The 13677-nt window shown below is 35.8% G+C and overlaps 1 protein-coding gene and 1 long non-coding RNA gene across 4 annotated transcripts; one reads left to right on the top strand and one right to left on the bottom strand.

The window, feature by feature from the left end:
- Positions 1–1072: 1072 nt before the first annotated feature.
- Positions 1073–12630, bottom strand: fhl2a (four and a half LIM domains 2a). Of its 3 annotated transcripts, none has more exons than XM_082175876.1 (6): positions 12480–12630; positions 7477–7653; positions 6870–7044; positions 4724–4893; positions 3338–3524; positions 1073–1582 (listed from the first exon to the last, which is right to left on the bottom strand). In XM_082175876.1, exons 2-6 carry the CDS (start codon positions 7630–7632, stop codon positions 1431–1433), a joined length of 840 nt encoding a protein of 279 aa, XP_082032002.1. In that variant the 5' UTR covers positions 7633–7653; positions 12480–12630; the 3' UTR covers positions 1073–1430. The 3 variants fall into 3 exon arrangements, with proteins under 3 accessions (XP_082032002.1, XP_082032003.1, XP_082032004.1); XM_082175877.1 differs by lacking the exon at positions 12480–12630 and adding an exon at positions 9315–9592; XM_082175878.1 differs by lacking the exon at positions 12480–12630 and adding an exon at positions 9234–9253.
- Positions 7660–8793, top strand: LOC309503202. The gene is made up of 2 exons (XR_014207564.1): positions 7660–8490; positions 8595–8793. It is a non-coding gene; the product is annotated as an uncharacterized lncRNA (long non-coding RNA).
- Positions 12631–13677: the final 1047 nt, after the last annotated feature.

Raw genomic sequence — 13677 nt, 5'->3', positions numbered from 1 at the left:
AAACCTGCAAAATCGGCAGTGTATCAAATACTTGTTCTCCCCACTGTACATGCATAAAAACAGCATGCTTTTCCTTCCACTCAAAAATGGGCATTTACAACATGGTATAATACACATTTTGTGGGGTATTTTGAGCTGAAACTTCACAGACACATTCTGGGAACACCTTAGTCTCATATTACATATTGTAAGTGTAAGTGGCATAATAGGTCCCCTTTAATATAAAAGTGAACAGTGATGGAGACAGCAACGGTTATAATGAGGTCCATTGTCTCGTTCTTTGTAGTTTATATCCAATTAGAGATCAGAGAACTTCTACTTTGTTCTTTCGCTCTTGTCAGCTCACACTCTCTCGCTCATTCTCTCACTCTTACCTCTCTCTATTAAACTTTCAAACACCACACTGCCTCTTATTGGAGATGTTTATTTTCCATGCAGTTGCATCTCCGGTTTTTGTCCCAGTGGAGTCATTGAAATCCCAGAGCTTAGCTTCTCTCCTTCCCCACTGTTTGAGAGTTTTCCTGAATTCATATAAACAAATCCCACCATTACAAAATGCACTGTCAAAAGATTGGACACGTCTACTCATATTTTTACTTTTATTCTAAAATGTTGAAAATGGTGGTCATCAGAACTATAAAATAATACAAATGTGTGAATGAATGGCTTCTGCGGTCACCCTTTTCAAGATTCCAAAACCAGCTCTACTCTTACTCAGCCCACTTCATGAGGTGCATCCTGGGATGCTTTTACATTGGAAATTGAAGGAGTTTCCATGTTTACTGGACAGTTGTTGACTGCATTTCCATAACTATCAACTCAAACTCCAAGAAATTCATACCTAGGCATAATTTGCATTTGTCTCCAAAACTAATTTCAAGCATTTAATCATAAACCTTTACTTCAAAAGCTTCATATCACGACTGACAAACAGATTTTTGCATATGCCCCGGATAAGAGTGCATGTTGTTTTGCATGGTCATTGTTAAACACTAGGTGGCCCTGTTGTCTTATATTACTACTGAGTGCTTGCTAGTGCAATAGTCTTCATTCATGAGAAAAACACAACACATTCTTTTAGTAAGCTTTATTGATTTTGCATTACTATTCAGATTTCATGTATAACTGTTAGATACACAAAAGAGCCAACATTAAGACATGGGTTATGCAACACATCCAAAAGCCTGTCAGACATTTTAAAGAGATAATAATGCATATTATTTTTATTATTCAGTTTAATCTTTAGAACCATTTCTTTCTTCAGTCTTCAGGTTAAAGCAAGCTCAAATAAACTCTTGAAATAAAGAAAATCTGTCTCTTGTTATTCTATTATAATCTTTGCTTTACTAGGTTTCCATGGAGTACCTAAATCTATTCATTGTTTGATTTTAAGCGTTGTGGATGCTTGGTTGTTTTCTCCATGCACGCTTTCAGATGTCTTTTCCACACTCGGGACACAGGATGTCATCTCTATCGGTGAGGAAACCTCGGCCCACCAGAGACACTGAGCACTTCTTGCAGTTGAAACAGTCGTTGTGCCACTGGCGTTCCTCAAAGGAGATGTACTTGCTTCCTCCAAGTCCTGCGTGCGATGACAAACATGTTATGAGTAATAGCAACAAGCAGATCATGTAGCTGTGTCCCAGAGAAGTTCATGGAAAGCCGGTAGATTTGAGCTCTTTGAAACAGTGTTGAGCAAAATTCAGAATTTAAGAAGTGCCTCCAATTCAGTTTTTTCAGAATTTGAATTGGCCATGTGCCACAGGATGTTGAATTGGAAGAACAAAGTGAGGAATTTATGGTGAGTTTTGCAACTTTGGGGAACATTCTGGTCCAGTTAATTTATAGAATACATTGAGAAAATGTATTATTAAAATGATCTGTGATTTAGATCGAAACAGGCCCATTCAAATAGTTTGGCCAATATCAAATAATAGATAGTTGATGACCCTTGATAGTTTTGTATTTATAGCCCCCATAGGATCATAATGCAGTTGTGATGTGTGTACATGCATTGATGTATTTAAGTGAGAAAGCATAATGAAGGGTGTTTCACATGTCAGTGTTTTAGTGAAGCTTTTTCTAGGCATTATGAATTGAGTTTTTTATTGAACTGCATGGAAAGTTCCTCACTGACAACAAGCCTGATGAAATAAAAGGCTGAGAGTGTTGATCATTGTACTTTTTTGAAAGTTTATTTTTTGATAAGACAGGAATGAGGCATGATGAAATAATTTTAGTACTATAAAAGTACAAAACTTATATATACTGTACATAATCATATAAATTAAACGTTTGGTGACACTTCAAAATCATCAATGTTTCGGGAAATACCACATTTGTTTTATGGTGACATGTTTTTGAGTAATTTAGAAAGAAAATGAAGTTTGTTATTAAAAATAACAATTAATAATGATAATAATTCAAACTTTTAATTCATTTTTTCATTTCTGCATTCTGTATGTTACACCAGTATTATTTTAGTATTACTTATGTAATATTATAGTATTTATTAATATTTTACTAGCTTTTATTTTTATGAGTTTTCAATTTTTCATTTAAGTTTTAGTTTAAGTTTTAATAATGTTGTTATGTGCTTTTGCCATTTTATTCATTTTCTTTAAATAGTTCTATTTAGCTTTCATTTAATTTGATTTCAGTTTAATCTTAGTATTTCAGCTCAAACTTATTTTATTTCAGTTAGTTATCAAAGAAACATTTAAAAAAGTTTTACATTTCTCGATTTTCATTTTTAAAGGGATCATGACATGAGAAATCAAATCTGCCTTGATCTTTTGACATATATGAGGCATTAAAAAATTCTGCAAGTTTCATAGCTAAAAACTCATTATAAACAAAACATTTATTTAATCAAACTCCAAAAATGGCTGGTTTGGATATTGTGGGATCTGTGACATCACATGCGCAAATATATTTGCATGTAAGGCTGTGTCCGAAACCACGCACTGCCTGAGTAGGTACTATATCTGAATTAGAATTTACTTTGTGACCATTAACAAATGGCAGTATGATGGAAATTCAAGCGCACTACATCCACCATATTTTTACTGTCACATGACCTACCAGCGTCAGTTGCGTCGCTTCACTTTCATTAAAAATACTCTAAAAAGTGTCTATCGTATGCACACTTCAGAATCTCAACGGAAGTAGGTCATCCGAGGACTTTTCGCCTACTGTTTTTTGAATACTATGTATTCGGGCATACTACACTTTTGGTGTACTGTTTTTCACATACTATTCAGTATATACTATATTATATACTATACTATACAGGTAAAGAATTATTTGATTTCAGACACAGCGTATTTGTACATACCACTGATGGGGGTGGTGCAGGAGGCACATTTCTTGGCGTACAAGTTGCAGAAGCAGTTGAGGCAGTAAGCAAAGTCGTCACGAGAGGTGAAGCGCTGGCCAGACAACTGTTGCTTACAGCCAGTGCACAAGAAACAGTCCTTATGCCAGGGCTGGTCATGGTACGTCACACCGCCAGTGGTGATGGGCTAGACAGAGAAGGAAGAGATTTAATATGATCAGACTATCATGTTTAATTTCTGCAGTATACAGTTTGCAGATTACCCGTGCACTGGGTAGTTTCAACCCATGTTTGGGTCAAACATGGACAAACCCAATATTTGACCCAAACATGGGCTGAAACAACCCAGCATTTTTTTAAGAGTGTATGCATAGAATAACTGGATTTCTCAAAACGTGTAACACTGCATGGAATACTGTATCCCATAATGGAAAGTCAACTTACAGAATAGTGCACATGTACAGTATTCAGTAAGTAGTAAACTAGTACATTCTGAGCAGGCCTTTATGCTTAAATGGATAGTTCACTTTGAAATAAAATTTTGGTATGTTTTAGCTTACCTCAAGGGCATCCAAGATGTAGGTGTCTTTTTTTCCGCAGTAGTTTCAATTTTGATATTTTTAGGTCAAACCGTTCTTGTCTGTCAGTCATATAATGCAGGTCTATGGTCACCACCTCAAAGAGCATGCACAGAGTCCAAATTAAAACAATTCCCCGTCGTCCAAATTAAACAATTCCCCATCGTAAGTACACATTGATGGCCTAAGACACGAAACGAGCGGTTTGTGTGAGAAAACGAACAGTATTTATATCGTTTTTACCTCTTGTACACAGCCACGTCCAAGTGATCTGAGAGCGCGGGCGGGTATAGATATACAATAGAAGTCGCCTTGGCTACGGCAGTTCATTGGAACGAAACCGTAGCCAAGGCGACTTCTATTGTATATATCCATACCCGCCCGCGCCCTCAGATCACTTGGACGTGGCTGTGTACAAGAGGTAAAAACGATATAAATACTGTTCGTTTTCTCACACAAACCGCTCGTTTCGTGTCTTAGGCCATCAATGTGTACTTACGATGGGGAATTGTTTAATTTGGACGACGGGGAATTGTTTTAATTTGGACTCTGTGCATGCTCTTTGAGGTGGTGACCATAGACCTGCATTATATGACTGACAGACAAGAACGGTTTGACCTAAAAATATCAAAATTGAAACTACAGCGGAAAAAAAGACACCTACATCTTGGATGCCCTTGAGGTAAGCTAAAACATACCAAAATTTTATTTCAAAGTGAACTATCCCTTTAAGTAAAGAATTTCTGGAGTCTTAAAAAGTTTCATGTAAGTGTATATGTACTTGGTGTAATGTAAGTGTATATTCTACCTTCTTGCAGTGAATACACTGCATGGCAAACTGCTTTTCGTAGCAGGGCACGCAATAGTTATAGTTGTCTTTGGGGATGAAGCTCTTGGTGCCGATTGGCTGCTGGCAGCGCTGGCAGGTGAAGCAGGTCTCATGCCAGCTGTTTCCTTTATGCTCCATCTTCCTGGAGCCTGAGGGAGAAGAAGAGAGCCATCTTATCCCAAATACAACAACATTCTGCTTATGAAGAGATGATGGAGGAAGTTTGTGCAGTAGCCTATGTATTATAACATGTCCTTGTCCTTGTAACATTATCCTTGTCCAAAATATCAAGTCATGTTAGATAATCAGATACTTTCGATGCTCTTATTATATACAATTCTAATATCTAGCACAGGTATTTTGTAAAGTACACTACAGTTTAATTGTTTGGGGTTTGAGTGGGCTGTGTTTAATTGTGTCAAAAGTAGTAAAAACAGTAAAATTGTAAATTCTGTAAAGCTGAATTTCCAGCATTTCCAGTCTTCAGTGTCACGTGATCTTTCAGAATCATTCTAATACGCTGAGTGTGTGCTCAAAACACATTTAATATTATTAGAAATGTTGAGCTGCTTAATGGTTTTCTAATCTTTGATGAAAAGAAAGTTTAAGAGAATAGCATTTATTTGAAATGCATATATTTTTGTAACATTACAATTGTCTTTACTGTCATTTTTGGTCATTTAATTAATCTTTCTTGAATAAAATGATTGCTTTCTTTCAAAAAACTGTGAATGGTAGTGTATGTGTAGACAAACATAAGTTTGGTTCATTTTATATAATTGAATGTAACATACAAATATGCATGTGGACTTAATATAAATGTATTAACTTGCTTTGTTATTTTTTCTTTATCTATTCTGCTTGTTTGCATAAGTGGGCATTTAGTCACATTCAAATGGCTTAGTAGCCTATTTTTATATAAAATATTTTCATGAATACAGTAAAATTACAAATATGAAAAAAGAAGAGTTGATGCCAAATTCTACATCAACACATTCTATATACAGTAAATAATCTTTAGAGGATAACATGTAATGTATACAGAGAGTAGTCTATTCTTATCAGATTCAGATATCAAACACAGATGATATTGAATTATTATCATCAGGATTACAGTGCTACAGTCATATCAACTGTAATGTAACAGCAAAGTTGAGCTGTTAAACATGTATAATTCTCTTTCAACACATTCAGATGAAAGTTCAATAAATACCAGCAGTGGTGCAGTGTAAACAGACACAGGACAGAATTTCATGTTTTAAAAAGGCACATATTTGGCTCCAAAACTCTGGAATAGTCTTCCTGATACTGTTCGTTGCTCAGACTCGCTCTCCCAGTTTAAAACTAGATTAAAGTCTCATCTCTTCAGCCAGGCATTCATATAATCCTACAGTTCAAACTACAATCCGGCCTCTAGCTCATAAATGCCAGAGGAGAACTGGCCCCCGACTGAGCCTGGGTTCTCCCAAGGTTTTTTTTTTTTCTCCATTAGGTCACCTGATGGAGTTTTAGGACACCATTAGGTCACTTGATGGAGTTTTTCGGTTCCTTGCCACTGTTGCCTTTGGCTTGCTCAGTTGGGGATATTTTGGGGATATTTAATTTAATTTTATCAATCAATAAATTCCTCTTGAAACAAACTTTGTTGTATTATTTTAATTTAATACTGTGAAGCTGCTTTGATACAATCTGTATTGTGAAAAGCGCTATACAAATAAACTTGACTTAACTTGACATATCCTGTAAGTCCATCTGTGGACATTTTACGTTTTAAAATCATAAAACATACTGGGTTAATGAGAGTCCAACACTTTCACATGGTCATGAGGACCTGTCTTTGAGGATTTATGAATGAATATTTATTACCAGTGTGCAGATCACTTAATCTATTGCTTTGACGTCATTATGGGCCAGTGATATATCGTTATAATGACAGTTATTCTTTCTTCACAAGATCTGGGCAAAGATCGACCCTGTGTGAAAGGAAGCAGTTCTCATTTGCTTTAATGGAAAGAATGTGGTGCTGAATGAATTATGATTTTATGGCAGTGCTGAGTATAAAAGAAAACATCTACTGACGTGAGATAATTGTTGAACGTTCCTCCCATGGTGAAGAATCTCTTACCAGGCATAATGGTCTTCTTGCAGTCATGGCATTTGGAGGAGTACTCATTAGAATAGCACTCGGTGCACAGCAGCTGCTCATCTTTAGTGGAGAAGGGCTTGTCCACCAGTGAGCGCTTGCACTGGAAGCAGTGGAAACAGTCCTCATGCCAGTGACGGTCCTTGTAGGACAGATCCTAAAGCAGCAAAAAACGACAGTTCTGGTTGAATTTGATTCATTTTGAGAAATACTAAAACTGTTTCTTTGCAAGTGAGATGAGTAAATGCATGCTCACGTCTAGAACTACAAAAACCATCATGTTTACACAACTTACTCCAATTTCTCTCAACATGGGGACAGGAGAGGTGTCAGATAAATAGGAGAACAAAGTAACTTGCATTACTTATTTGAAAACGTAACTCATATATTTTGTTGTAAATGTAAAAGTAATGTGTTACTTTACTAGTTACTTGGAAAAGTAATCTGATTACATAACTTGTAATGTGTATCCCCTAACAATGGCCTGTATATGGTGCACAAAACTGAAAAACACTTTCTCGATCTGCAAGCTCTAAACTGATTGGCTGGTTTTATGCAGCTTCATACATGGTTCTATAACTAATGTTACCCTGCTGTTGCAGCCGATGGGTTTCTTGCACTCCTCACAGGTGTTGGAGTACAGGCTCTCATAGCACTTCACGCAGTATGGGTTTTCCTCACGAAGAACATACTTCTTCCCAAACAGTGACTCCTTACAGTAGTGGCAGTCATAACGCTCTGTCATCTTTACTTCAGCCTTTCAGTCCTGTGATGGAGAGAGGTTGAGGAGATTTGAGAAAATGCTAGATATTCTGATAAGATGATTGTAATTACTTTAGCTCAAACCATCATTAACTACATTGCTGTGAGATATTCAGGGATAATATACAGTGGTGTCCAGAAGTCTGAGACCACCTTGAAACTGGAATCCTGTTAATAAAATGTTTTGATATATTTACAACAAATAAATGGCTTAAAAGACATATACAAGATTCTGCACTATTTTTAGGTCACTTATAAGTAAACTTGTGAAATCATTTCCAGATGTTCTTGCTTCCACTGAAGTACGAGATGCTTTTTGGATCATTCTCAAATCATGCTGGAGAACAGGATCATCAGGATTTACTTGTGGAATTCATGAAACATTAAAGCTGTGTTGTTTTAGTATCACATGGTCACACTTTATATTATTGGACTTTAACTACTATGTAGGCACTTACATTAAAATAATAATAATAAAATGTACTTATTGTGTACATGTTGTATTGCAAAAGACTTTTGCTGGTATTGAGGTTTAGGGACAGGGTTGGTGGTATGGGTAGGTTTAATGGTGGGTTAAGGTGTAAGAGAAGGGTCAACAGTCCAATTTTAGATGTAATTAATGAAATCAATTTTCAATTTTATTGATGACACATTTTTACACTTAAAATATTGAGTACATTTTTTAGCAGTGAAATCAATTAAATATAGGCTACCGTATACAGTACCCTTCAAAAGGGTTCTAATATGTACCATTTACTAATATGTACACTTTTGGTACCAATTTGTACCTTTGAGGGAATAATATGCACTCTTTAGGTACAAAGGTGTACCTTTTGAAAAGGTACTGCCACAGTGACAGCTTTTGACAGCTTTTGTTGTGGTACCAAATGTAGTTACTCAGATCTACTTTTTTTTTTTTCCTTTATAAAAAAAAAAAAAAAAAAGTAGATCTGAGTAACTACATTTGGTACCACAAAAAATAAAACTGAGTAAACCCAACAAATTAAGGTAACTCACATTTGGAGCGAAAAACAACAACATTTGGAATGAAGAAAGAAAGAAAGAAAGAAAGAAAGAAAGAAAGAAAGAAAGAAAGAAAGAAAGAAAGAAAGAAAGAAAGAAAGAAAGAAAGAAAGAAAGAAAGGGAATTTTAAGAGATGTATGTCTCTTGTTTAAGAAGTGAGGCATCAGTCTGGAATTCCACAGTGTACTACATCATACCATCATAACCAGTCTGTTATCTCACATCATACCATCATAACCAGTCTGTTATCTCACATCATACCATCATAACCAGTCTGTTATCTCACATCATGCCATCATAACCAGCCTGTTATCTCACATCATACTGTCATAACCAGTCTGTTATCTCACATACCGTCATAACCAGCCTGTTATCTCACATCATGCCATCATAACCAGCCTGTTCTCTCACCTCCAGCTTACAGCGATTATATTGTGTGTCTGCATGTGTTAGTGTGTCTGTGCATGGATGTGATTATCTATAAACATATGAATGGACTTTTTCTGAGAATAATCCATCTGTCCAGTAATAGGCCAGATACGTCTGATTCTAAAACTCACCTGAAATATCTCTGAACAGTTCCTGACAGAGATTGTGATTTGTACCACATTATTCTTGATATCAGAATGCCATCTACTCACACAGCTGTCTGAGTCCTGGACCTGTTAAGTCCCTCTGCGTATTGTTCCCATGAGCCCGCCTCAGGGGTCCCCAGTGTCCCACTCACGCTGTCTCCCCGCTATCCAGTTGTGAATGTGTCTAACTGAGCTCGGGCTTCACTACTACACCAAATCTCCCTCCACAGTTTTACCATAAAAGGTAGCAGATGAAATCCAGGAGAAGCACGCTCTCTTGCTTAAAATCCTTCTAAGAAAATTCTTTGACTTGCACAGTCAGTCCTTCACTCCCCCCTCCTCTGCTTCCTGTTTGTCTTGCCCTTTTCTGCTGTCTCACTTCTTCAGGCTTTCTCCCTTTCTCCATCCAACTGGCAAGCCCTCTCAATTCTTTCCATTAGGTTCCTTCTATGTCTTTTCACACTATCAAAATAGCATGCAGGTATTTCTGAGCATATTTTCTTGAGGATGTAAGTTGTCCGAGGCTCTAAACACAAACCAGTCAGTGACTGTTCAATACATTTTTACAAAATGTCACTAAATACTTACATTACTTTTTCTCCCTTCATATTGAACCTGATAAAGTATCGCCTTGCTTTTGGTACAGACCATAGAAAGATGAACAACAGTATCACTGTTTTGTAGTGTTTAGTTGTTGTTAATTTTGTTGAAATGCTATATTCTATCAATCTCTAGCCCTAGTTTTGTTTTAAAAACTTAAAGTAACTAAAATAATGGTAAAAAAAAAAAAAAAAAAAATTAGGAGCTGAATGTTCTTCATGGTTCACACTTTTTTTTTTAACCAATGGATGACTCGTCCAGTTCCTCATAATTTACTGGCTACAGTTTTTAAAGTCAGCATGAAACGGATGTAGCGATAGTCTTGAAGTCCTCATTCTGACATAAATCTGATTTAAACAGCAACGCACTAGGACAAAAGAAAACACTAAATATAAGAGTTTCCTTTAATATTGTCAAAGTCAGCCTGTATATGTCAACTGCATCATTCTTGATAGATCATAAAACCCTCTTTTATAAGCTAATAAGCTTTTGTTTTTTGAAATTTTGTCACCAGCACACTTGAAACTGATCTCCTCTAACAAGTTCTCCTCTCTTGGGCATGATTTGGTATTTGTCTAATCTTTCCTTTTATAATCCTCAGCTGTGTTTGGAGAGATTTGCAAGTGCCATGACACAAACATATCACACAATGCTAATTAAAAGTATAGCGGAGGTCTGAAAGATAGATGGAATGCTTTCAGACGACACTAAAAAGAGATTGCAGACAGGTGGATGGAAGACTAACCCTCCTGAGATTAAGACCTTGTGTTTACGCCCCACACACACAACCTTCACACCCCCATTCCTGCTCCAGCACAATCCATATCCATGTCAAGAGTCTGACCACCCATCATGACTCTATAAATGCCTTTTATCTTCTCTATAAATGCTTTAAGAGGGACTTATAGCTGTCATAGATTTTAGGGTGTCATATACAAGGGCTATGGTAATCTGTTAACACACAATACCAAGCCACTGTGAGATGAATTCTTTACTGTTGAAGAAGTTTGTTAGTAGATTCAAAATGTTGAGCTGAGTATGTACTATGTATGTATGTATGTATGTATGTATGCATGTATTATACATATTATTTTATTTTTATTTATTTTTTGGGGGGGAAGAAATGAATACTTTTATGATTTTATTGATTACTTTTATTGATGCATTAAACTGATGAAAAGTGACGGTAAAGACATTTATAATGCTACAAAAGATTTCATTTTTAAATAAATGCTGTTCTTTTGAACTTTCTATTCATCAAAGAATCTTAAAACAAAAACAATATTAAGCAGCTCAACTGTTTTCAACCATGTGACATTGAAGTAATGGCTGCTGAAATTTAGCTTTGCCATCACAGGAATAAATTACATTTTTAAATATATTCAAATTGAATACAGATATTTTGAATTGTAATAATATTTCACAATATTGCTGTTTTTACTGTATTTTTAATCAAATAAATGCAGCCTTGGTGAACAGAAGAGAAAGGTAACACTTTATGGTAACACTTTATTTTTACAATGCTCATGTTACATGTAGTTACAATAGTAATAACTGTAAATTATGCAACTAAACCAAACCCTAATCCTAACCCAATGGTAAATAGTAATGCATGTAGTTAGTTATTATTCTCAGTACTTAAATGTATAATTAATACTCTGTTTATACTCAGTACTTAAATGTATAATTACACTGTAACAAAAACACCTTAAAATAAAGGGTTACATTATTACAGTGTTATTATACATTTAAGTACTTAGTAATAATAATTAACTACATGTAAATACCATAAGGTTAGGATGAGGGTTTGGTTTAGGGTTAATTGCATGTAATTATGCATAGTTTTTAGTTATTACTACAGTACCTACTTGTAACACATGTAAGAATGACATTGTGAAATAAAGTGTTTAACCAAATCTTAAACTTTTTGAACAGTAGTGTATGCAGTATATAGTAGATGTTTTCACACAATGAAGGCTGATTTCAAGTTGATTAAAATGCAACATATGCACAAGAAGTATATTTCAAATGTAAAATGACGATGTAATGGCAAATTAAAAAAAGCATATTTTAAAGCATTTTAAAATGTACAGTTATGAGAATAAATCTTTATTTTGGAGACAACAAAAGCATATTTTAGTCTAGAGGAGCAACATTCGCTTAACTGTTTCAAAAATCATTAAGAATAAGACTTGATCTCAGACACGACAATATATTAGTATATGTTATTTAGGTTACACTTTATTTGGTCCAGTTTAGACATTCTACTAACTATAAGTAACTTGTCAACTACATGTCAACTAACTCTCAGTAAAGTATTAGTGGACTGTTGTATGTTAGGTTAGGGTGTTAGAGTTAGGGGAAGTATAAGTTGACATGTATAGTATACAAGTTACTTATAGTCAGTATAATGTCTGTTGGAGGAGCATCACGATAAATAGTTATCAGATATTAAGCAGACAGTCTACTAACACTCTAATGAGAGTTAGTTGACATGCAGTTGCAAAGTTGCTTATTGTAGTAGTTAGTAGTTAGTAGTACTGTAATTTTGAGAACACAGGATGGTAGAGTAGCAGTGAGGTTTGGTGTTAGTAATCTGCCTGTATAGACTCAAGCGCCTGTGGCTCTTACCTCAAGAGAAAAGCTGTCTGTGTGTGTGAAGAGTCTGGCCAGACTGAGCTCGGTGGCCCTCGACTGGGGCTGTATGTTCTATTAAATTACTCCACCTATTGGGTGACTAATTGGAGTGGTAGGGTTTGGGCAGGCTTTTTCTATCAAGAAGAGCTATAAATACAACGCAGCAATGCCAAATGCACCACCACAGAAGATAAAACCCACACACACACACGCACACACACACACGCACACACACACACACACACACACACACACACACACACACACACACACACACACACACACACACACACACACACACACACACACACACACACACACACACACACACACACACACACACACACACACACACACACACACACACACACACACACACACACACACACACACACACACACACACATATACATTCCCTCTTACCTCTTCAGTCCTGTGTCCTTTTAAGGCCTCATATTGTTTTGTTATATACCATTCATGTTAAATATTAACAAATAATTGGTATTTTTGTCTTTTTTTCCAGAATGTTGAAAACAGCCAGTTTTTCCTTTTTATGTATCAAAGTATTCAGTCTCACATTATAAGGGCCATTGTCATATAATACTAGCATGGACAGAAAAGTGAACGCAAAAGCATATTATATAAGATTTTCTGTCTCATAGATATAACTCTTGCCTTCATCATCTGGCTGTTATTTCCTCGCTTCATTTCTTCCCCTCAAGCGTTTGAGAGAAAAAAGGGAGCCAGAGCAAACAAACATCTTGGGGAATGTTTACAGACCTCCACTCTTGCACTAGCCTTTATTCTGCTATTGTTACCGCAACTGTTTTCATGTGACAAAAACACATTCTTATGTGTTTTAGCTGCCTTTAAGATAGCACTTTATTTTGATGGTCCATTTTAGACATTAAGTAACTTTGCATCTACATGTCAACTACAGTCTGAGTATTATAGACTTTCTGCATAATATCTACTCACACTTTAGTTTGATGCTCCTCCAACAGACATTCTACTGACTATAAGTAACTTTGCAAGAACATGTCATCTCATATTACTTACCTGAACCTAACAGTCTAGTATTACTCTGAGTGGTAGTTGATATGTTGTTGCAAAGTAATTTATAGTTGGTAGAAAGTGGACATTGAAATAAAGTGTAATCGTCTTGGATTATGATTCTTTAAATGATTCTTTT

This window comes from Leuciscus leuciscus, assembly GCF_965113295.1.
Source record: "Leuciscus leuciscus genome assembly, chromosome: 7".
In the NCBI taxonomy this organism is placed as follows: Eukaryota; Metazoa; Chordata; class Actinopteri; order Cypriniformes; family Leuciscidae; genus Leuciscus; species Leuciscus leuciscus.
Note: the sequence above shows the minus strand (reverse complement) of the source record. Positions and strands in the feature narration are given on the sequence as shown.